Source organism: Schistocerca cancellata, chromosome 1, assembly GCF_023864275.1.
Source record: "Schistocerca cancellata isolate TAMUIC-IGC-003103 chromosome 1, iqSchCanc2.1, whole genome shotgun sequence".
Taxonomy (NCBI): domain Eukaryota; kingdom Metazoa; phylum Arthropoda; class Insecta; order Orthoptera; family Acrididae; genus Schistocerca; species Schistocerca cancellata.
In genome coordinates, this window is record NC_064626.1 from 771752918 (window position 1) to 771777023 (window position 24106).

The following is a 24106-nucleotide window of genomic DNA, read 5'->3' on the forward strand; positions in this document are numbered from 1 at the left end:
CTGTGTAAATAAATAGTCACAGATAAGTATCTCATATATTATTGGTAATGGAGATATTTTTAAAAAAATTACGTCAAAAATTCATATTTTACAAATCTTAAGTGCATGAAAGTCACAACTAGTGTTATTTGGAAAGCTTACGAGTAGGTAGTGTTCTAATTACACACCACCTGATTGAAGATGAAATAAATTTCAATGTCTGATTGGGCCCAAAATTTGTTTTAGTATTTATAGACACAACAGTTAGAGCAGTTGATACTTATATCTTGTATTACTGTGGCCAAAGTAGCTTTTTGTCTACTTTAAATATAAGTGGTTATTTTTAAGCACTCATTATGCAGAGGACTTGTTGACCAGCAGAGATTTGCAACAGTTCATGGTATGTCATACTGGGGGAAGTGTGGCATTTGTTAAGGTGCTATACTCATAAATTATAATTAATTGAAACCCTCAGCTGCCAACAGGTGTTGATATACCTCAATGGGGACAGCTAAAAATGTGTGCCCTGACCACGACTCAAGCCCGGGATCTCTTGCTTACATGGCAGACGCTCTATCCGTCTGAGCCACCGAGGACACAGATGAATAGCACGACTGCAGGGACTTATCCCTTGCACGCTTCCCATGAGACCCACATCTGTTCTTTCGAGAGCAGTTACTACTAACTTCATATATAGTTAAAGGCTACTCAGCCATTGACCTTTGTCTGTGCAAATGCGCACAGGTTGCCCGAACTCTTACAGGTATCGTCACCTTAGTGTGCGTGAGTAATGAGTGGATGGGCAAATATCTATTAGGTGCATTACATATGTAGATTGTGGACAGTTGGGAATGTGGGTCTCACGGGAAGTGTGCAAGGGATAAGTCCCTGCAGTCTCTTTATTCATCTGTGTTCTCGGTGGTTCAGATGGATAGAGCGTCTGCCATGTAAGCAGGAGATCACGGGTTCCAGTCATTTTCAGCTGTCCCCATCAAGGTATATCAACAACACCTGTCAGCAGCTGAGGGTTTCAATTAATTATCATTTATTCTAGAGAAGCTGCATGGTCATCAATGGTATCTGTTCTTTTCAGAGCAGTTACTGTCTTCATATATACTATTCTCATAGTTGGAGGAAGTGTGGTTCAAGTCCTCATCCAGTCATGAAAATGTAGGTTTTCTATGATTTCCATTTATTGCTTAACCCTTTCGTGGATAAAATTCCATTTTTTTACAGATTTTTAAAATATTAAGGTGATAACGTTTTCTTTTCAGTCCCATTATTATATTTTCACCACCAAAATATTTTTTAAGTTCTCCATTTTTTCACACCATGAAGTGGGACACATATGTCCCATGAACCAACGCGAGATACCTTTTCTGCTGACTGACTGATTTTGTAATTTTATTTTTTTTAGCCATAAACTGGAGTTTGTGGAGAATAAAATAACTACAAATTATACATGCATGTAATCTTTTTATTTGTGTAGAGCCAGTGTAAAAAATATTCATTACATTTCAGTTTTCATGATACATGACCAACACTTACAAAACTATACATTCCATGAAACTTGGAAAAACATGGTGTGGCACAAAGTGGTACACCACAAGCAGTGCAAACAACTTTTGTTCTCAGAATGAGATTTTTCACTCTGCAGCGGAGTGTGTGCTGATATGAAACTTCCTGGCAGATTAAAACTGTGTGCCGGACCAAGACTGGAACTCGAGACCTTTGCCTTTCGCGGGCAAGTGCTCTACCAACTGAGCTACCCAAGCACGACTCACGCCCAATGCCCACAGCGTTACTTCTGCCAGTATCTCATCTCCTACCTTCCAAACTTTACAGAAGCTCTTCTGCGAACCTTGCAGAACTAGCACTCCTGCCTTTGCAGTGCAGTCCCGATTTTTTCTCAGGTTCAGTACAGTCGTCCCTAGACAGCAGCACCGTGCAGAGCTGGGTAACATATATCCCGACACTCGAACTGGCGCTCAAAGTTAGTGGGACATATATGACCCATCAACCACGAAAGGGTTAAGGCAAATGCCAAGCTATGTCCTTTCAGAAGGGCACTTCCAAATCTCTTTTCCAGCCCTAGCCAACCCAAGAATGTACCCCATGTGTAAGGACCTCACTGTCAGTGGGATGTTGAAACTCTGTTGCCCTTTACTTATTTATTTATTGTTGTGTGTCATGTCAGAAAATATAATTACAAACACAGCTAAGTGGGAGGAACAGATGGCTTCAGCAAAGATGGAACACGCCGTAAGCCTACTCTATAAAGTGGAAGAAGAAGAAGAAGAAGAAGAAGAAGAAGAAGAAGAGGAAGAGGAAGATTAAATGGGATTCAACACAGCTACATCCATGCAGTGGAATATGTTTTATATTGAATACCATGTTTTATCTTCATATGTAGTTTTGACATTGATTTTTATTTTCATTTTAGAAGACTGAAGTGTGTGTGTGAAAGGCATGACCAGAAAAAAAAAACCACAGTTGACATGCAGCTAAGTGCAGACATTCACAACTTTTTTAAGGTGTCCTGGAAAAGTTTCCTTACATCCAGCGTACTAGAGCAATAGGCCAGTGATAGTTTTGCAGACAGTGTACTTCTGTAACATGAAAATAAAACCAGCAGTAATTCAGATGAGATATGAGGTTTCTGGTAGAAGCGGTACTGAGGGGAAAATAGACCAATTAATTTTTCCCCTGTAACTTGAAATCTCTTTTCCTTAATAAGTTTCAAAGCTAATAAGTAAAGAGTTTTCAATGAGTGTTGTTTTGTGTGTTACTGCCACTACAATTTCTAAAATAACTCAGGAATTTTGTTCATTAAATTGGACTTCAACTGATTTTATTTGTGGAATGTCTTACTTTCACAGTATAATATAAAAAATAATGGTAATATCTTTATGATGAAATCCACATGTTCTGTAATTCCATTCAGGAAAACAGAGTAGAAAGTGTCGTCCCATAATTAAACACAAGCGTTCAATTGTGAAGCATCCATAAAAGCAAAATAATTAAGCTTGCCAAATTCTTGGCACCCTCATAGCTCATCCAAGATTGGAAAAAAAGAATTAAGCTTGCCAAATTCTTGGCACCCTCATAGCTCATCCAAGATTGGAAAAAAATGTTCTCCACCCCCACCCCAATCATAAGAAAATAAACCTTTTTTATTCCTCAGCGAGGTATGTTGGTGTTTTATATTATCCACTCATTAAAAGTGGATTGAGAATGTCTCTGGAAGCAAGAAACCATTTTTTTAAAAGAGAAGACACACTCTTTTACTGTGCTACATACAGAAAAGGGTTCAGACCTTAGTATTATCTGTCTATGCTTTCAGCAGCATACTACAAGTTTATCCAAACTTTAACAACTGCTAGTTGTGAATTCTTTTGTGATATTTCTACACTGTCCTCCTTGTAACCCCACTGCTTCTCCCTTATATATTCCCTCCCCCCCCCCACCCCCACCCCACCCCACCCCCTGACCACCCCAGCACAGTGCACCAAACTATAACTTCCGTCATTCCAGGACAGGCACTCACAATGGCTGTCCTTGTGATATGTGAGTAATAAGTGATTCCAAGCAATCTAAGCACTAACTTTTGAATCTGAACATTTGGGTTTCCGAAAATAAAGTGGGGAAAGCGAACTTTTTTAGTATATACGGCCACAATAAAAAGGCCTACACCAATGAAAAGTGGCACATGAAATGTGCAATATAAAGGGTAAGTGCAGACAGGCAGAATAGCTGAAAAAAGTGCTTGTACTGTACCTCACTTAACAGGCACAAGAAGTTGCTAGCTGCTGCACTTATATTGGGTTTGAGAAATAGCCAGCACGGTTGCGATAGCCACGAGAGAATTCACGTCGTCCCACCTGCTGATCGGGAAAAGGCAGAGCGAGGAGTGTGTACCATCTAGACGGCATAGTTCGTGCAGGAGGGAGAGTATTTTTCTTGCCACTAGAACAATAATAAGGGCCTAAGGTTAGTTGGTAGGTGATGGTGATAAGACAGGCAGGGAGACACTGGATTTTGAAAATCCTAGAAAAATTAATATTCTTATATTTAATATTTAACAAAATGAAATTGAAATTAGAATGAAGTAAAAGAAATGATGGATTGGATTGTAGTCATGATCATGCTTATGGCTATGATGATGAGGTGCGGAAAACAAAATGTTCATAAATGGATACAGAAATTCTGCCACTGTTTTAACAAAACTGATTAAAACAAAGAAAATAGGCAAAATAGAAACTGGGTGCCTTTATTGCCCTTATAATAGGAAAATAACTCCTTTCGGTGAAACCAATGCAATAGACAAAAGAGTGTACAGAAACTATAACATTTCTGTCTGGGCATGGAGTAAAATAGGGAACATAGAAAAATACTAGAATTTTTGAGAGGGGGAGCAAGAGAAGAATGTGGGAGACCAGAAGTGAAGCAAATAATGTAGTAAGCAAACAAAATATTTTTGTTGCTGACTCGAACCTAGTGTTGAGATGTATCATTTCACATTATCTTGTTAAAAGCAAGCTGACCTACTTGTCCTTTCCATTCCAAGTGCCCAGTTTCTTTTGTGTCAATATGCATTATGCAAAAGACAGAACACAAAAACAAACCAATAAAAGCTTATGAAAGCAAGTTGTAATGAAGAAAGCACTTACAACTGATTGACAGTCAAATACATTGGAAAGTAGAAGTAATAGTAATTAATGTAAGGTTATGTGGTCAGATTCCCTTATAGTTTACAAGATGTGATTTACTGCGCCAAGCTTTATCATCATTTTGTTTATAAAGAATGTAAAGAAAAATGGTATGTATTAGTACTACAGAAGATGGCAGAATCTCATAAGTTAAATTTAAAAGTGAAGTGATTTGATAAAAAGTATGCTTAGATTGTAGTTTAGTGGAGATAATTCATGAGAGGACATAAGTAATAAGTAAGACAGTATGTGTCCATAGTTTAAGACATTAAGATACTAAAGCCCCAACCAAGATAATTTATAAATACAGCCATATCAACAGCAACAAAGAGTTAATTTTGATTAAAGAAATGTTGAATATAATGCTAGAGTAATGCAATTATTACTTATTTTAAATGGAAGAAAATCTGAAAAAATTTATGTTGGAGAATTAGGATGTGGTATGGAAAACACGAAAGATTTTCAAGCACACAAAATAGCTGTAATTCAAAAGAAAATACCATACCTTCTTACAAGGATGACTATGGTAGTAACAACTGCTGCTAAAAATACAAAACCACCAAATACACCAAGGGCTATTATGGCACCTGTAAAATAAAAACATAATTAAAAGTTTGTGTTATCTACAATCTCTCTCTCTCTCTCTCTCTCTCTCTCTCTCTCTCTCTCTCCGTACGTCTGTCTCCCTCCGTGTGTGTGTGTGTGTGTGTGTGTGTGTGTGTGTGTGTGTGTGTGTGTAAGAGGGGGGTGGGGGTGGAGGGAGGTATTTTAAACTAAAAAATACATTGTTTGTTTGGCAAGTCAAGCAAGTACATTTGTTTGTAGTTGTTTTACATGTCAGTATAGGTATCTGATATAATTAACTGTAGTTACTCCTCTGTTAATGTACACTTCGTTGCCCCAAATAAGTAAAGGTTCTTTTTTGTAATGTCATACAGAAAATCGATCAAAAAATTAGTCTATGCATACTTACTAATTGATGGAATCAGAAGAGTCAAGAACAGAGCAAATAGACAAATGGGGAGGAAGGGGACTATGTGCTGAATCTGTTACTTTCATACTTTGAGGAGAAACCAGAAGAATAGGGAATCAAGTAAAGAGTTATAAATTGTTGACAGCCAGGAAAGTTATGCAGGACAACAAAGTAATAAAAAAACATTGGCGCTCAATATTTAAGATTCAAATTACAGATCTCTAATCACACAAAAATTCAGAAGTGAAATACATGTAACAGAGTGAGGGCTTGAACAGTGAAAAATATAAGAAATAAAATGAAAGTATGAAAGAGTGTTGAAAGAGAACTGAACAGATCAAAGGATTAATACTTCAAAATTTGAAATATGGTTTGCTTAGTGCATTATTTCTGAAACTATTCAGGTCCACATAGTATGTGCAAAAACAGTGCTGCCTTGTGCATGGTTAACATAATCTTAGTTTCAAAAGTTTGCTGATGGTTGCAGCCTTTCAGACTTACATTGTAATTAATAATAATAATAATAATAATAATAATAATAATAATAATATGAAGGATTCTGTCATTTCTTAAATGTTTATGCCACAAAATTGCAGATAACAAATGTTCATGCATTTACATGCAGTCAAAGATACGGGACAATTCTAGTATTACAGTGCATTATAAAATAAAATAAAAAGTGTTCCATATTTTGAGAGGTGGTAGTATGGATGAAAACATGAAAAACTATCCAGTAAAATTTATACCTTAGAGCTTGTTCACCTACACTACTGAGAAAAACATCTTTTCTGCTGAACAAGTGCTTGTAGTTCTTAAGATGCGCATTTTAGAGCCAGTGTTTACAGGTAATTGTTTTCAAGTTTTGATCCGTACTACCATCCATCTAAATATGGAATAGGTAAAAAAAGTTGTCACACTATTGAAGTGACAAAATCATTTTATCCTTTATTTAAAACTGGAACTTTTACCAGTCCCCTCCCTATGCATTTATTTTTATACAGCATTCCAGAATTATTCATTGAAATTCATTTTGATCATTTGCATAACACAAAGAATAAAGATAATTTTCTGCTTTCTGTTCAACTAACAGACTTCCCAATGTATACGAATCAAAATCTTCACTAGGCTAAAGATGAGCATGAAGTTAAGACTACTGAAAAAGAAGCTGTATGACCTTGCTACAGAAATGTTTCTACTCACTGGAAGAGTTCAAGAAGCATGGTCTGATTATTTAACCAAGAAATCATTGATAATTAGCATTAATGTGTAAAACTGACTTTATACTCATGAAAGAATATTGACTTTAGACTGCTGTTCACCTTGTTGTTTATAATTTTATGCAAGTGAATTGTATTCCTAATTCTTGATGTGTCTCCTTTTCCCTAATTTGATGTTTAATAAGTTATGTTACTGATGAATAAATCACTGTTCACTACATATGGTCTTCTATTATTGTTGTGGATACTTCCGAATTATGCGAAAAGCCAGACCATAGTACTCAAACCAGGATTCATATCTTTTGAATGAAGTGCTCTGAATCTGGATGGAGGCATGGAAATTTGAATCTTACTCCTCTCAAATACAGTGCATAATGATTATGTATAGTATTATTTGCTAAAGTGCTATAGTTTAACTGTGAAAAATTCAAGTACAAGTATGCATTTGTTTGTTAATTAAAACTTTGCAGAACTATTACAGAAGACTTACAATCCTCCATATTCATGTCTGTGAAGTTTACATTCTATATTGCCTGGTGATGCTACAATACATTCCTTAAGAAACCTCATAACATCTGTGTAATTATTGCAAAGAAAACTAGTGTGTGATTTCACAATATATGTGTGCTGGGACAAAATCTGTAGCCTTTTTTCTTCTCAACAATCAAATCAAACAAAAAAAAGCTGACTGGAAAAAAAAATGAGGGTAGCCCTTCAGTTTTTGTAAATGACCACCATATGGAGCCCTTGAGATATCCTATTGCTATTGTTTTAAAATTTGTCATATGTTACTGTTAAAAAAAATCGCAGATCATAAATTGGACAAATAGTTAATTTACAGTGAGTTTTCAAATAAGTAGTGTTGTGAAAAAAATGGAAATTTCATGTGAATGTTTTTGTTGAATATTCTATTAAAATTTTTGTTGAGGCCCAACTCAGAATGCTTTGAATTGGTGTGTTAAAGTTTTGATAATCAGTCATATTCAGAAAAGACTGTTTGCAATTTGTTTGCAGAATTTTTTGCAATTGTGTTACTGTCAGCAATGAAGTCCCTGAAGGTCAGCCAAATTCAGCGTTGTGCGCAGCATTATTAAAGATGAACGACATATGACTTACAGTGAGATAGAGGCATCTGGAAAATTGAAGACTGAAGTACATTCAATTTGGCATGAATTTTAGCTGTCAAAAGTAACAGTTCCTGAGGGATTGCACGCAGTTTGACTGAAGCTCAAAAACAGACTTGTCTCAATTGGCGCAAAAAAATGCTCAAAAAATTTGATTGAGTACTTGTGATGTCTGTATAAACGTCGTAGCAGGAGACTAAATTTGCGTGTAGTTGTATGAGGTGGAAACCAAGCGGCAGTCAACTATTTGGTGTATTCCAAAATAAACCGAAACCAACCAAGGTTACATTGGAAATGTTGCGACATTGGTATAGACTATATACCCATGCTTGAAACATGTCCTTACCACAAATTATCAAAGAACAAGTAATGCTGAATGGTATATAATAATTTGTTTGCCACAGGTAATTAGGGAAATAGGGAAGAAAACCAAAATGATCATATCTATCTTTCATAATACCGATGCCAACTGTCGCACAGCAAGCAATTGATTATCAGATGTGAAAAACCTTGAAGTTTTGTTCCAGTGTCCGTATTCATGTGATTTATCTCCAAATGATTTATTTTTGTTGCTTTATGTCAAACAAAAAATGCATGGACTTTTCCGTCACCTGAAGAAGCTGTTGAGTCGTTCCAAAACCATGTTTAGAGGTAGAGCACAAAATATGTTTCCAGAATTTGCCTCTCCCCCTTCCCCTCCCCCTCACCCCATGGTATCAGGGCTAGAATAGACCCATGATTATTCCTTTCCTGTCATAAGATGCAGAAGGAGTTTTGTACTTAGTGATGCTTTTACATCGAGGACTTGGCTATTATCAGAATACCTGTCAGTTTTAGCTCCTTTCACAATCTTTCCCTCAGTCTTTTAGGCTTCATTACTTCCACTAATCTTTTAGAGTTTGTCCTGCTCCTTTCTAAATTTCCCAGAAGTGTGGGCCATTTGAGGAAGGGCACCTTACATGGTGGAGAATCTATTCAGCATGCACTGTAATGTTTTGCACCCACTGTTAGAGTGGATTTATGTTTATACCCAGAATCCAGCCCGGCAGCCGGTCCTCCATGGGGAGGTCATTGTGTACCATCATGATTGTAGCTACCTGACAACATAGGGATCACACTGATGATGCCTGAGCTGTAACCATCTCAAGTATGATGAGGAGCAGGCACCTGTATAATCCAGACCATCAGGAGTCTGGGAAACAGATACTATGACAGGTAGTCTGTGCTGTGCCAGGTTAGCACCCATAAGGAGAGCCTCCTGTCAGAGTAAGTGGCATCAGCATGGGTGATCAGGAGTGAATTAGATCAAACTCACCCATACTGGTGGCCATGCCAACATGGCTGCCTGGGAGGTTCGCAGTTCGCCTAGTTCTTGGTAAGCACCAGATCTGATGGAGAACCTTTTCCCATGCCAAAGCCACTGTTTTTTGTTGAGAGAAGATATGGATCTTTTTTGGTCAAAATGTTGGATGCTAACTAATCACAAGCACTTGAAGCCTGTGAAAAGCTTGGGGGTATAACAGTTACCATCTCTCCTCATAGTGAAATCAAAAGGATTCGAGGTGTCATCTTCCATTGGGACCTAATGCTACAAACAGATGGAAAAACTGGATCCTGACCACAATTTACTGGTTATGAACTGTAGATTAAAATTGAAAAAACTGCAGAAAATTAGGAATTCAAGGGGATGAGGCCTGGATAAACTGAAAGAACCAGAAGTTGTGGAGAATTTTAGAGGGAGCATTAGGGAACGATTGACAAGAACAGGTGAAAGGAATACAGCAGAAGAAGAATGGGTAATGTGAGAGATGAAATAGTGAAGGCAGCGGAGGATCATGTAGGTAAAAAGAAGAGTGCTAGTAGAAATGCTTGGGTAACACAAGAGATATTGAATTTAATTGATGAAAGGGAAAATATAAAAATGCAATAAATGAAGCGAAAAGGAATACAAATGCATCAAAAATATTGTTAGGAAGTGCAAAATGGCTAAGCAGGGATGGCTAGAGGACAAATGTAAAGATGTAGAAGCATATATCACTAGGGGTAAGATAGATACTGCCTACAGGAAAATTAAAGAGACCTTTGGAGAAAAGAGAATCATCTGTATGAATATCAAGAGATCATATGGAAAACCAATCCAAAGCAAAGAAGGGAAAGCAGAAAGGAGGAAGGATGCATAGAGGGTCTATATAATGGAGATGTACTTGAGGGCAATATTATGGAAATGGAAGAGGATCTAGATGAAGATGTGATGGGCGGTTTGATGCTGCATGAAGAATTTGACAGAGTGCTGAAAGACCTAAGTCAAAACTATGCCCCAGGAGCAGACAACATTTTGGCATAACTACTGATAGCCTTGGAAAATCCATCCATGACAAAACTCTTCCATCTTGTGTGCAAGATATATGAGACAGGTGAAATACCATCAGACTTCAAGGAGAATGTAATAATTCCAATTCCAAAGAAACAGGTGCTGACAGGTGCGAAAATTACTGAACTATCAGTTTAATAAGCCACGGCTGCAAAATACTAACACTAACTCTTTAAAGAAGAATGCAAAAACTGATAGAAGCTGACCTCAGGAAAGATCAGTTTGGATTCTGGAGAAATGTAGGTACACACGAGGCAATACTGATAATATGAATTCTCATAGAAGATAGGTTAAGGAAAGGCAAACCTACATTTATAGCTTCTGTAGACTTAGAGAAGGCTTTTGACAATGCTGATCGAAATACTCTGTTTCAAATTCTAAAGGTGGCAGGGGTAAAATACGGAAGTGGAAAAACTGTTTACAGTTTGTACAGAAACCAGATGGCAGCTATAAGAGTTCAGGGACATGAAAGGAAGCAGTGGTTGTGAAGGGAGTGAAACAAGGTTGTAGCCTATCCCCCCAATGCTATTCAATCTGTATATTGAGCAAGCAGTAAAGGAAACAAAAGAAAAATTGGGAGTAGGAATAAAAGTCCAGGGAGAAGAAATAAAAACTTTGAGGTTTGATGTTTGGCAATGACACTGTCATTATGTCAGAGACAGCAAAGGACTTGGAAGAGCAGTTGAACAGAATGGACAGTGTCTTGAAAGGAGGATATAAGATGAACATCAACAAAAGCAAAATGAGGATAATGGAATATAGTCGAATTAAATCAGATGATGCTGAGGGAATTAGATTAGGAAATGAGACTCTTCAAGTAATATGTGAGCAGCAAAATAATTGATGATGGTCACAGTAGAGAGGATATAAAATGTAGACTGGAAATGGCAAGAAAAGTGTTTCTGAAAAAGATAAATTTGGTAATATTGCATATAGATTTTAGTGTCAGTGAGTTTTTTCTGAATGTATTTGTATGAATGTAGCCATGTATAGAAGTGAAACATGAATGATAAACAGTTTAGACAAGAAGAGAATAGAAGCTTTTGAAACATGTGCTACAGAAGAATGCTGAAGATTGGGTGCGTAGATCACTAGAATTGGGGAGAAGAGAAATTTGTGGCACAACCTGACAAGAAGAAGGGATCAGTTGTTAGGATACATTGTGAGGTATCAAGGGACACTAATTTAGTGCTGACTGAAAGTGGGTTGGAGAAGCTGTGGCTGTTCATGTGTGCCAGCCAGTTCATATAACCGTATGTAATATCTATCTACTCCCAGACAAATCTATACCATATCACGAGTCGTTAGAGCTAGCTGAACAGTTGCCTCCACCTTTTCTCCTGCTGGTGGACTTCAATACCCACTATCTTCTGTGAGACTGTCAATCCACTTCGAGCAGGGACCAAGTAACAGAGCAGCTAATTTCAAAACTGGAAGCCCACCTCCTTCATACAAGAGCTGCAACGCATGCCAGTATGACCTGAGAAACATACTCAGTCATAGATATTATAGTGTGCATCCTGAGCTTCTCACACTTAACCCAGTGGTTCATCCACAGCGACCTCTATGTGACCACTTTCATATTTCCTATCACTCTCCTTCTCGACCCACTGACCAATGGAACATGAACCACACTGGTCACTTTGGAAAGCCAACTGTCAAGCTTTTGCCTCCAAACCAACTTTTGAAAGCAGTCAAGGGAAGGATACCGAAGGAGTGCACAAGGTGCTATTGACATGATTATAAATGCTGAGGAAGCAACGATACCAAATTCTTCAGACTATTCCTGACATATGCTGGTGCCATATGGTCTGTAGGATAGCTGCACCTACCAAAGAGCATCAGAGGGCATTTCAAAGAGACAAGTGGGATCTCTCTATGAAACATTTAATGGCATTCAAGAGACTTTGAGGAAAGGCTTGGCTTTTAACAAAACAATCAGGAGTTTTGGGGAACACCCCACACCCCATTCCTCTCAAGTGCAGATTAAACTACGGCACATTTGCAGCCAACCACTGTCCACTGTAGTTCCTGGCATCTCCATTGAGGGTGGCATCTGTATTGATCCTGTGGCCCTGTTTCTTGGCACATTTCACCAAAGTGTCCATTTGCAGTTACTACCATCCTCATTTCCTGACATGGAAATGCCTACTGGTGGGAAACACCTTATCCTTCCATGCATAAGGCTTTGAATTGTACAATGTTCCATTTGGTGAACAGAAGATCATTATAAAGAGTATTTCAAACAATGGAAAATCCAGGATGGAATGTAACAGTACCAGAGAAGGAAAGTTGCTACTCACCATATAGCGGAGGTGCTGAGTCGCGATAGGCACAACAAAAAGATTCACACAGTTATAGCTTTCGGCCATTGAGACCTTTGTCAGCAGTATACACACACACACACTTTTTCAGAAAACCTGTTTGCTTCATTAACAAATGGCTCATATATTTCTCATATATGTTTTGTGATGGATCTCAACATGGCCATACACCATAACAAACTTACAGCATACTTACCAAGGTTAAGTCTGGCTCCCACTGTTTCACGTTTCTCCTCAATTACAGAATGGGCAATGTCAGCATCTGGCAAGCTGCTCTTGATATTTACACTGTCTGGAACTTCATTGTCCTGTGGGCGTGAAGCATCAGGCTGAGGAGTGTTGGCCAAGTTAACCTCATAGCCACTAGTAGATATAGCAGCTGCTGTTGTTCTGCTTACAGGACTGATAACAGTTGGTCCATAAATAGTTGGACGAGCCGTTGGAGCAACATTTGCTGGATTTCTTGTCCTTGCTGGTGGTTTTGTTGCTCTTGTTGGAGGTACTGCATTTGTTGGCTTCACTTCTTCTGTAGTGTGATACATGTCAGAAAAGCATTCTAAACGTCATTAATGCAGTTCCCCTTAATACATCTAAACCTATGTTTAATAATATATTTAAATAAAAATAAATTAAATCTTTCAACTAAGCAACCTATGGAGGTTGCAACAAACAAATAATTTAGATTTTCCAGCCTGTTATGCTGCTGTCATCTGTATTTACTTGATGAACCCAACATTTTGTGTCTATCTGTGTAGGACAGTTTCATGGGAGGTAGACACACTCTCCCCTTCCTAAAGATGTCTTCCTCAGGTGGAAATGAAAATTTGGGCTTACCAAGGAAACCCATTTGAGCAGCAGCCAGAATGTCTTAATCATTGTAATATGTTATTACTAAGTATGCTACAGGAAATAACACCAGTTCTCCAAGGTATTACATGGTCAGTAAGTGTTTTCTTGAGCACTAATGTGGGGAGGGATGGAGGTAGCACTTGTGAGAAGTGAATGAAGCAATTTCTTCTCCAAGGAATTATAAATTAGTACCCCCAATGGAACAGGAACTGCTTCATTAATTTTTCTAGCACTAATACCCCAAACATAGATTAGTAAAATCACACACAACATTTGACAAGTGGTAAAATAATGCTGCTGTACGTAGCATTGTTTAATCTCTAAGACTGGCAGTGGCTGAACACAAAATTATAGTAGCCTGAAGTCCTCAGATTGTCACCAATCAACTAGGAAGATGATTAATAGCAAAAAACACATTTGTCTTGGTTTTTCATTTACACCTAGTAATTTCTTTTCAGTTAGCTCTCACCTTGACATATTAATTGCTAACAGCTGGTTACTAGCAGTATTGTGGAATTCTTGGTACATCTGTGTATTTTTTCTTCAAAACCCTCTTCTGCACCTTGTGCCTCTCTTGACCTGTATTTTGAAACAAATTTCCTTCTCTCCAATACCTGTATGTTTTACTCTTCCTTTGCTGTGTTTCTAATCTTTTGCTTTACCCATACGTTATAAATTTTTAACACTCATGGGGAGTAGGGATTCGAAGTTATTAATTAACATGTCTGTCAACAATTCCACACTCATTTCAAAGTTTCATTCAAGTTTTCCCCATAGTTTCATCAAGACTCAAGTACAGACAGACAGGTGCCTGACTCAACTTTATTTTATTACTTACTGACCAAAATGCAGTCTCATTATTAGATTGTGTGTTTTTGGATAGCTAGTAGAGTTAACAATTCCATTTTGATGCAGAACACTTAAATTGGCACTATTTTGCTAAGTGGTGTGAGTGGTCACCTCGAAATTTGCTGCCTGGGGTACCTCCAGCCATTGAATTAATGTAAATCCATCTACACCTTTACTCTTCAAATTACTGTGAATGGTAGAAGATACTTTCCATGGTACCACACACTGGAGTTTCATTGTGTTCACTATGTGTATGGAGCACAAAGAGGCCTCAGCAGGTGACATAGTGTAATGTTGTATTTGCAATACATAGGGATTTTTAGTGTGTTCATAGATACCTCATTGATTGACCAGTCACTGAAATATTGTGCACAAAAGTGGAATTGTCAGTGTGATGTGATACCCAAAGCTCACCAGCAGTCATGGCAGGGATATTTCGGATATAACTTAAATGATTTTGTTCATGTTTGTTACATATTAGTAGCTGTCTGACATTTTTATAAATTGACATGTGTAAAAGTGTGGTCTTTTCTCATCCTGATCAGTTTAATAAGATTTATTATATAATCAGACTTTACCTTTGCATACTGGAGGTGGTTGATCATATAGGCCATTGGACATGCATTGAATCTGCTTGGGTCCAACAAGTTTAAAATGTTGTGACATGCAGCGATATTCTACCACTGTCCCTACAATGGTAGCATTGTTGCTGAGAGAGTAGTGTCCATTTTCTATTGAAGGTGGTTCTTCACACTCAATAGCTGTGGGGGAAAAAAAAAGAAAACAAAATAACAGCTCATTAATGATATTTCTTTGTTTTGTTACACATCGTGAGTAACTTACACAATAACTTACAATGCAGCCATATGTGATAGCGCTCTAGAAGAGTATACATGTAATGCTTTCTAAATACAGGTACCATATATTCTTCCTCTTAGTTCATCTATTTATATTGCTTCCATTAATAACAGCACACATTAGAGGACTCACAAAGACTTAAAGGAGAAAACAGCAGACAAGTTCCAGCAAATCTTAGTGGAAACAAATGGCAAATGTACATGTTCTTAAGTCATAATCTTACACTTCTTGTCAATAAGCAACATGTCAGGATATCCTTGTCCTGTTGTTTTTATTGCCAGAAATGAAATGTTAGTGAAGTTATCAAATATTCTCCTAAAGAACAGTAATTCTTGAAAAACTTTCATTATTAAAGAAGTCTTGCTGTGAAGAAAACAATTTTCCATGATTTCCCTAAACAGCTTCAGGCAAATGCCAGGCTGGTTCCTTTGAAAGGGCACATCCGATTTTCTTCCCCGTCCTTCCCTAATCTGAAGGCACAGATGACCCTGCTGTTTGGTCCCCTCCCCCAAACCAACTAATCTTTGTTGGCTGTTTGTCAATAGATCATTTCCTTCGTGGTAATTCATAATGTTCAAACATAGGATATGTTCAAAAATCGTACTACAAATCAACATTAGTGTTATGGGTCTGTAACTCAGCGGATAGTCCTGTTTCCTTTCTTCAGCATTAGTGTTAATTGTGCAACTTTCCAATCTGGTTTGGATCTTTCTATGAGTGAGTGGTTGTATATGATTGCTAAAGTTGGATCTACTGTATCAGCATACTCTGAGAGGAACCTGACTAAGTGAGACTTAAGATATCCCTCTGGAATTCACTGAACCATCTTAATATGGTAATTTGATATGGATATGATGTGTACTATTGTAAAGTGATGTGGATATCTCCAGACACAGGCACATTTGCTCAAGGCACTGACATGCTGTCAGGCCTTCACAAAAGCTGTGTTGTAAAATTTCTCATACCACTCTCACACTACTTCTCTTCTACCATGTTTCCTATTACACCAACACCCTTGGCAGATGGTACTTCGCATTGTACTAGTTATTGGGGTTTCTTCCCCTTCCATTTATGTGTGGAATGTGGGAAGAATGTCTATTAAATGCCTCTGTGGACATTGTAATGAATCTAACTGCTTTTCCATGAGAGAGCCTGTCTGATCATTCCATTTCAAATCCCTCCACCCAGGTGTTTGCAACAGTTGGCCAATTCCATTGTGATACATTGATACTGTTGTCATAATATAGTATCTTTTCCCATTTTGTTGAGTTCTACAGTCCTAAACATTTAAAATCAGTTGACAAGTGTTTGTACCAATTTGAAATCCTATTAAGATCTGACTGAGTATTTGTGCAGCTTTTTTCAGACAGTTCTTAATTACAGACAATTGCATCATCTGTGAAAAGTCTGGGTTACTAATTATATTGTGTGCAAGGTCATTAATATACAACATAAACAGCAAGGGTCCCAACACACTTCTCTGGGGCACACCTGAACTTACTTCTATATGTGTTGTTGGCTCTTTATCCAAGGTAACATGCTGCAGTCTCCCTATCGTGGAATCCTCAGTCCAGCAACAAATTTCACTTTATGTCCAATATGATTGTATTTTTAATAATAAGCATAGGTGTGGTACTGTATCAAATGGTTTTTAGAAACTAAGGAAAATACTGCATCTACTTGACTGTATTTGTGCATGGCTTACAGTATGTCATGTGAGAAAATTGTGATTTGATTTTCACATGATCACTAATTTCAGAAGCCATGCTGGTTGGCATGGTGGAGGTCACTCTGGGGCTCAAGATATTTTATTCTGTTTGAGCTCACAGTAAGGGTGTCAAGGATATTGGGTGATAGTTCTGGGATTAGTTCTATCTACCTTGTAGACTGGTGTCATTTATAATTTCTTCCAACTGCTGGGCATGGTTCTTTTGTTTGGAAATCTACAGCAGATAATGGTTGAAATAAAGGCTAACTCAGCCACAATTTCAGTACAGAAAATGATTGGGGTTCTAGTGGACCCTGGAGCTTTGGTAATCCATAAACTACTCTGGCACAGCTGGTGGAATGTTTCTGAGCTATTGGTTGTAGTGCATGTTTCAGTTGGTTATAACATTGATAGAAGTGTGATTCATCCATTACGTCCTCACATTACAATGCCTATCTCATACCACCTGTAAAGAAGTACTGCATAAAGGCATTCTGTTACATCATGACTAGTAAAGACTGTCATCATGGGTACCATTCAGGTCATTGTAAAAGAAGTTTGGATGATTATTTAAGACTCAATAATCACTGTGAACTGTTCTTAGCTGAACAAGAGCCGAGACATTGTTTTCAGTTGTATCTATTTCTGGGACCTGATTAAAAAATTAGGCACAATTTTTTTTCAAATATAGCCAGCATGAACACCTATGCTCATTTACTGTCTATTAAACTACATACACAAGATGTTGGTTTACACTTCTGGAGCAGTGTCATGAAACACATTGATGTGTGGTGCTACAGCCTCTTGTGTTGGTTGGACAGATTTTGTGGAACCCATAGGGAACAAACTTTCCGGTGCTGCAGAATATTGTGAACAATGTGATGAATGCTTCTGAATGACATTCCCAATTTCACCATCATATTCCATAATGAGATCCTCCTGTTGTCCTGAATCAGCTCCTTCACACAAGCTGTGTTCAAATCTGTTGATGCTGGGCTGGGTCAGCCACTGTGATCCTTGTTGGTGACATTTTCTCTAGGAACCACAAACTTTTGACACCACTGTACAACATGCTTACAAGACATTATAGCTCTACATAAACCTCTACCAGCTGCCAGTAAATTTCAGCAGTTGTTACATGTTTTGACCATAGAAATTGAATAGCTGAGCAGAATTCTTCATGAGACCAGTTTTCCAAATGAGTTGCCATTTGTGTTTACTGCAACTAGTGCTGTAGGTGGCAGGTGGCTGAAGCTCCACACAGTTGCCAAGTGCTTCAATCAGAATTACAGCACACTACTAATTTCTCCATAACAGATGAAACTCCAGGAATTATGGGATTGTAACCTTAGTTTCTGATCACCCCTTGAATTTGTCGTAATGCAGGATGTGATGACTTCTTTCAATCTGTACACTTCAGAGTCGAGGAAGAAAGACCTAAGGTAATCAGTATGTCACCCACCAGTCATCAGCAAATGAATATTTGGTACCCAGAAGAACTGTGTTAAAATGACTGGTCATCATGAAGTACAACAAGAAACCTATTTCACCTTAATGGGCAGCACCTCATCTGGAAAGCATAAAAAAGTGTAAGAGCAGTATTTTCCTTTCAGTTTGTACTGCTGTAACCATGTCTAGTTAATAATCAATTTTCATGTGAAATCCTCAATGTGTCCTCTGCTGAATCTTTTAAGCATTACATGTAATCAACTGATCTACCCAACTTTCTGCTCCTCTGTTACTAAATGTGATAGTACCCAATGGGTACATAATTTAACCAGAAATTTATGCTTAAGCACAGTCAATCAAAAATTAAAGATCTTCTTGATCCTACAAATGTTACATGCAGGTCTTCTCCAAAACTTTGGCGGAGCATGAAAGTTTCATGCATCTTTTTTTTCTCCTGTCAGAACTATTTCAGGATGTTAGACCATGGATCATCTTCAAACAAAAACCTTCTTCTTAACCAGTTTAGTCCGGTTTTTCTACAAGGACTACTCCCTCGGGAAATGGCACTTTAATTATACACTTTCTCACTCCTATCTGGGCTAACAATGTATACTGTTTCATGTTACAGCATTTCAAGTCATGACACATGCAGTGAATACTGACCTTGGCAGAATGGTGGAGGTCCATTCCATCGTTCATCAACATCACATGTAAGCAAAGCTCGACCAATCATTTCGTGGCCATCATCACAAGAATATTCAACTTGACTCAAATATGTAACAGTTCTGTTAAGCAGCTGATAACGACCGTTGGCTATATCTGCTGGGAAGCCACATTCAATACCTGCAAACAGACACATATCAGCAACTGGTTTCAAAGTAGCTGGAATAAGTATAGTTCAGAGTTAGACCATTTATAGAATTTTAACAAATGTATGTTCTCTATTCTATATTCTAAAGAATATAATCTTTTAGTTCTGCAATGTAGCAAGAGGTTATCCTACTAGGAAACAGATCAACTCCTTTCACTCTTTTGTTGTTTTACAGCTTAATCCTTTCTTGCTTTTTGGATGTGTGAATGGGAATTCAGTAGAAATATCCATTATTGTGAACAATGCTGTGCATCTATAAAATGAAATAACAAAATTATTTTCAGATACACAGCTTGACACATCAAGGAGCTTTTAAATGGCTACATCGTGTATTAAGAATTATTTTACTCGTGATTGGTATTGCAATCTTAGACATTCATTGTGAAAGATATATTTCAAGGGTTGAAAGTAATCCTACATTCTATTACCTTATCAAGGCAGCAGTAATTGCCAGAACAGTTACCACAGTTAGAACCAGCTTGTAAGGTAATGAGGGAAATATTGGTCCTTGAACATTAATTAATTATTGTAAATAAGATACTATTAGTTCAAAACATATACAAGTGACAAAAATGCCTGCAAATGGAGTCCACTACTTGGTGTTCCCTCTTAACAACAACATTGCAACGTATGTTACCTATCACAGGATCCCTAAAATGTTCACATGTTTGTTATTCTAAAACAGTGAGTCATTTTTGTATGAATTTAAAGGTATTCTGAGTGATAAAGTTTCAATTTTATAGTGTCTAGTGTTTTCCACAGTTGATATATTCAATTAAATTGCATATGTTGTGGCGTCCTACACAGGTGGTAATTGCTAACACTATATTTCCAATTCTGATCCATGATGCTTGTTTTCTATTTTAAAATTCATGTTGGTAAAAATAGTTTGAAAACAAATGGCTATAGTGCCAATTCTTTGTAAATGTGTTTGCCATAAACAATGTAAGATGCAACAGATTTTCAGAGTTTCATTACATTTGCTGTCTTGCAACATAAAATGGCCATTGAATTGATCATGATTAGTATTTTGTGAAACAGCTCACAGTTCTTAAAATGAAACAAGAGTTAAACAGAATCAAGAAGATGAACAATAGACTGCCACTCTCCATATAGTGAAGACGCTGAGTCACATATAGGCACAACTGAAAAACAATTTGGATGAAGTCCTTTTTGGCTGAAAGCATACATGTTTGACAGTCTCTTTGTTGTGGCTATCTGTGACGCAACTTCTCCATTCTGTGGTGAGTAGCAATCCATCCTTTTCATTATATTGTCATTATTCCATCATGGATTTTCCATTGTTTGGGGATGAACAATAGCCATTTAAGAGAATTATTTGTGTATGGTAATCCCTGCAAGTGGAGTCCACTGCTTGGTGCTCCCTCCTAACAACAACATTACAATATATGTTACCTATCACAGGATCCCAAAAATGTTCACATGTTTGTGCAAGTATATATATTCTGAGATAATTAGTCAAAATTAGTGTTTTTCATGTAAAATTGTTATTTGTGTGCAAATCTGTTACTTTTTACAGACATTATCTTGCTTTGGATGAATGACTTCTTACTTAAATCTTATTTAATACCATTTTATGTTGTATTGTTCAGTCACTGAAGTCATTCAGATGTTTTCTACAAACACTTTATGAGTCATCCTAACAAAATAAGCTGTTTACATGTTTTTTATGGACTTGCAATCTTACATCCATCACACTTTTTCTGTCCCTATTGTTGAGTAATGATGTTCTGAAAAACAAACAAACAAACAAACAAAGATGGATGCAGTCTTGTCCAACAGACAGGAAACAGAGGATGACACAGTAATGGAATGATGACAGTCAACATTGGAGCACCACATGGGTTAGTGTTGGGGTGCTTGTGTTTCTTACATTTATAAATGACTTCCCACTCTACCACTATGGTAAGCAAGTTCAGCCTGTTTGCAGATAATACTTCTCCTCTGGTAGATAAAACAGGAGAGAAAAAACTTGGATACCTATGATAACAGTGTACTTAATGATGTCCTCAACTGATTTAGCTATAAGAGACACTGTATGAATGTAAAAAGATACTCGTTATGGACAATTCAGTGTGACACAGAAAGAATAAGACAACATAAATATAAAATGTAATGGACAATAAATGCAGCAAATGGACTCTGCGATGTTCTTGCATGTGTACATTGATCCTACCATTCCCTACATCTGGGAAAAAACACTTCATTATGCAAGAAAAGTGAGCAGGCAGTGCCATGGAGACAAAGAACAAAGCCACAGTTAACCACTGCGTGCAGCATGGAAAAAAAGACACTCCTGGCACTGTCATTTTTAACATGAGAATTTCTTTCATGGTAACAATCAAGAAATTAAAAGTCTCTGGCAGACATTTATTGTTGGACAGTTGTTCTGTCATTCAGTCACTTTCAATCAGCCAGGAAGAACAGAAAAAGGAAAAGTTACACACTGAATTAGAAAGTAAAGAACATATGAGAGGTGGATACTAATCCACACAAAATAAATCTGAAATTGCTTCAGACTTAGGAGTTGCCTATACCACACTATGTACAGTCATCTGCAAAAGAAACAGTATTTCGAATGAGTTTTTAAAATTTGTGCAAAATCAATTAAACATGGCTGTCAACAAGAAGGGAGATACGCGGATTTGGAAAAGGCCCTTTTGACATGTTGCAGCAAAAATGTGCTGCAGCTCTACTGATCAGTGGTGACATGTTGAAAGCAAAGGCAGCGATTTAATTAGAAGTGTGACATCACTGCTGATTTCAAGTAGGTTACAGTACACTTGTTCTCCCACTGCTTGAATACTGCTCACCGGTGTGGGATCCGTACCAGATAGGGTTGATAGAAGAGATAGAGAAGATCCAATGAAGAGCAGGACTCTTCATTACAGATCATTTAGTACTTGCGAAAGCATTACGGAGATAATACATAGACTCCAGTGGACGACTCTGCAAGAGACACACTCAGTAGCTCGGTAAGGGCTTTTGTTGAAGTTTCGAGAACATATCTTCACCGTGGAGTCAAGCAGTATATTGTTCCTCCTACTTATATCTCGCAAAGAGACCATGAGGATAAAATCGGAGAGATTAGAGCCCACACAGAGGCATACCGACAATCTTTCTTTCCACAAACAATACGAGACTGGAATAGAAGGGAGAACCTATAGAGGTACTCAAGGTACCCTCCGTCACACACCGTCAGATGGCTTGCGGAGTATAGATGTAGATGTAGATGAGGATGGTTACAAGGATTTAAAGATCCCCATGGAATCACAGGAAGAACAATTTCTGGCAAATTTAAGGCTGTGGACGGTGTCATGGTGCAGCACTGGATTGATGTCGTTCTACCACGTATCTTAAGTGATTATCAACCTCAAAACATCTACAACTGTGCTGAGACTGCTCTATTCTACAGTCTGCCTCCAAGTAAAACATTAGCTGAAAATAGGGACTTGGGGCATGGGGGAAAGTTCTTGACATGAATACAAACGGATCTGATGAACTTTCCCCATGTGTGATGGTAAAATCTTAAAATCTGATGTGTTTCAAAGCTGTAAAGATGAGACCTACAAAATATTAATGCAATAAAAATTCTTGAATTACAATGATTTTAATGGAACTGTGTTAAATAAACTGGACATTAGAATGAAAAAGAAAAAAGAACCTCCTTCTTCTTATGAACTGATGTGAGCACGTTCACCCCAAGTAGTTTTGGAAAATTTTCAAGTGGAATGTTTCCCTCCAAACTGTACCAATGTTCTACAGCCAATTCATTTGGGCATTCTGGCAAATTTGAAAGCACATTGTAGAAGAAAATGCTGGTTCAAACTTTGATAGTGCAGACTGACGCAGGAAATGTAAATCTCTCCATTAACTTATTATAAGCCGTAGAATTTATTTCAGCTGTCTGGCAGCTTGTGTCATCCTTCCCAATCAATAACTGCTGCTATAAAGCTGGAAGAGCCTGCTGCTGCTGCTACTGCTGCTGATGATGATAGTGGTGATGTGAAGTCATGTCTGGTAATGAGCTAGCTGTACTGGAGGGTGCAGACTTTGACAGTTTTGTACACTTTGATGATAATCTCACCAAGTGTATGGAACTACAAGATGAGGAGATATTGCTGACGTGTGACAACACAGTGATGATCAAGAAGGTGAAACAGCTTCAAGTACATTGGTGGAGATGGAGATGATGACTTGAAGCTCGAAAGACCTAAACTGAGTGAAATGTTAAGTGCAATCAATGTGTGCAGGCATTATATCAGTGCAAGAAGTTGTAGTGAAAAACTATGAATTCATTAATAAGTTTACAAACTGTTATGCATACACTTCAATGCATGAAAAGTGAAACAAGCCAAATTATCTCATTTCTTTAAAGCAGGATCAAGTTCAAAATAATATTTTTTGTTTTAACATTTTGTCTTCAATAATGTATCTTTGTTGCTTGTGTGGCACAAAGTGTCAAATTACAATACATTATCTAATTTGTCTTAAGCAGGACCAAATAATATTTTTTCTTTTAATGCCTTACTCTGTCTTTGTTGTTTGTAAAGTTTACAAATGTAGTTCTATTGTGTGTATTTTTTTTTCTTTTTCAGAAAAATATGGTATGTAATACTGTATCTATATCTGACTTCTAAGTATTTCTGAGTTACAAGTAATCTTTTTCTCTTCCCGTCGATATATGTATATGCATTATGAGCAGTGTTCATCCAGGCATTCTTGCAGTTCCTGGGAAACTATAGGTTTTTACAATGATGTCTCAGTATATCTTCTCCCTTGTACGTTAATAAAAACCACTCGC

At 37.5% G+C, this 24106-nt stretch overlaps 1 protein-coding gene across 3 annotated transcripts in view; it reads right to left on the reverse strand.

Annotated features, from left to right (window-relative positions):
• LOC126187067 (uncharacterized) overlaps positions 1–24106 on the reverse strand; it is a 255499-nt gene that overhangs the window by 2654 nt on the left and 228739 nt on the right. For 2 of the 3 annotated variants that reach the window (XM_049928264.1, XM_049928266.1), the window contains 4 exons: positions 19074–19253; positions 14974–15156; positions 12894–13223; positions 5194–5275 (listed from right to left, as the gene is read on the reverse strand). In XM_049928264.1, coding sequence (XP_049784221.1) covers positions 5194–5275; positions 12894–13223; positions 14974–15156; positions 19074–19253 — 775 coding nt within the window. Of the gene's footprint in view, positions 1–3756; positions 3946–5193; positions 5276–12893; positions 13224–14973; positions 15157–19073; positions 19254–24106 lie in introns of all 3 variants that reach the window. The other variant, XM_049928265.1, reaches the window with a different exon arrangement.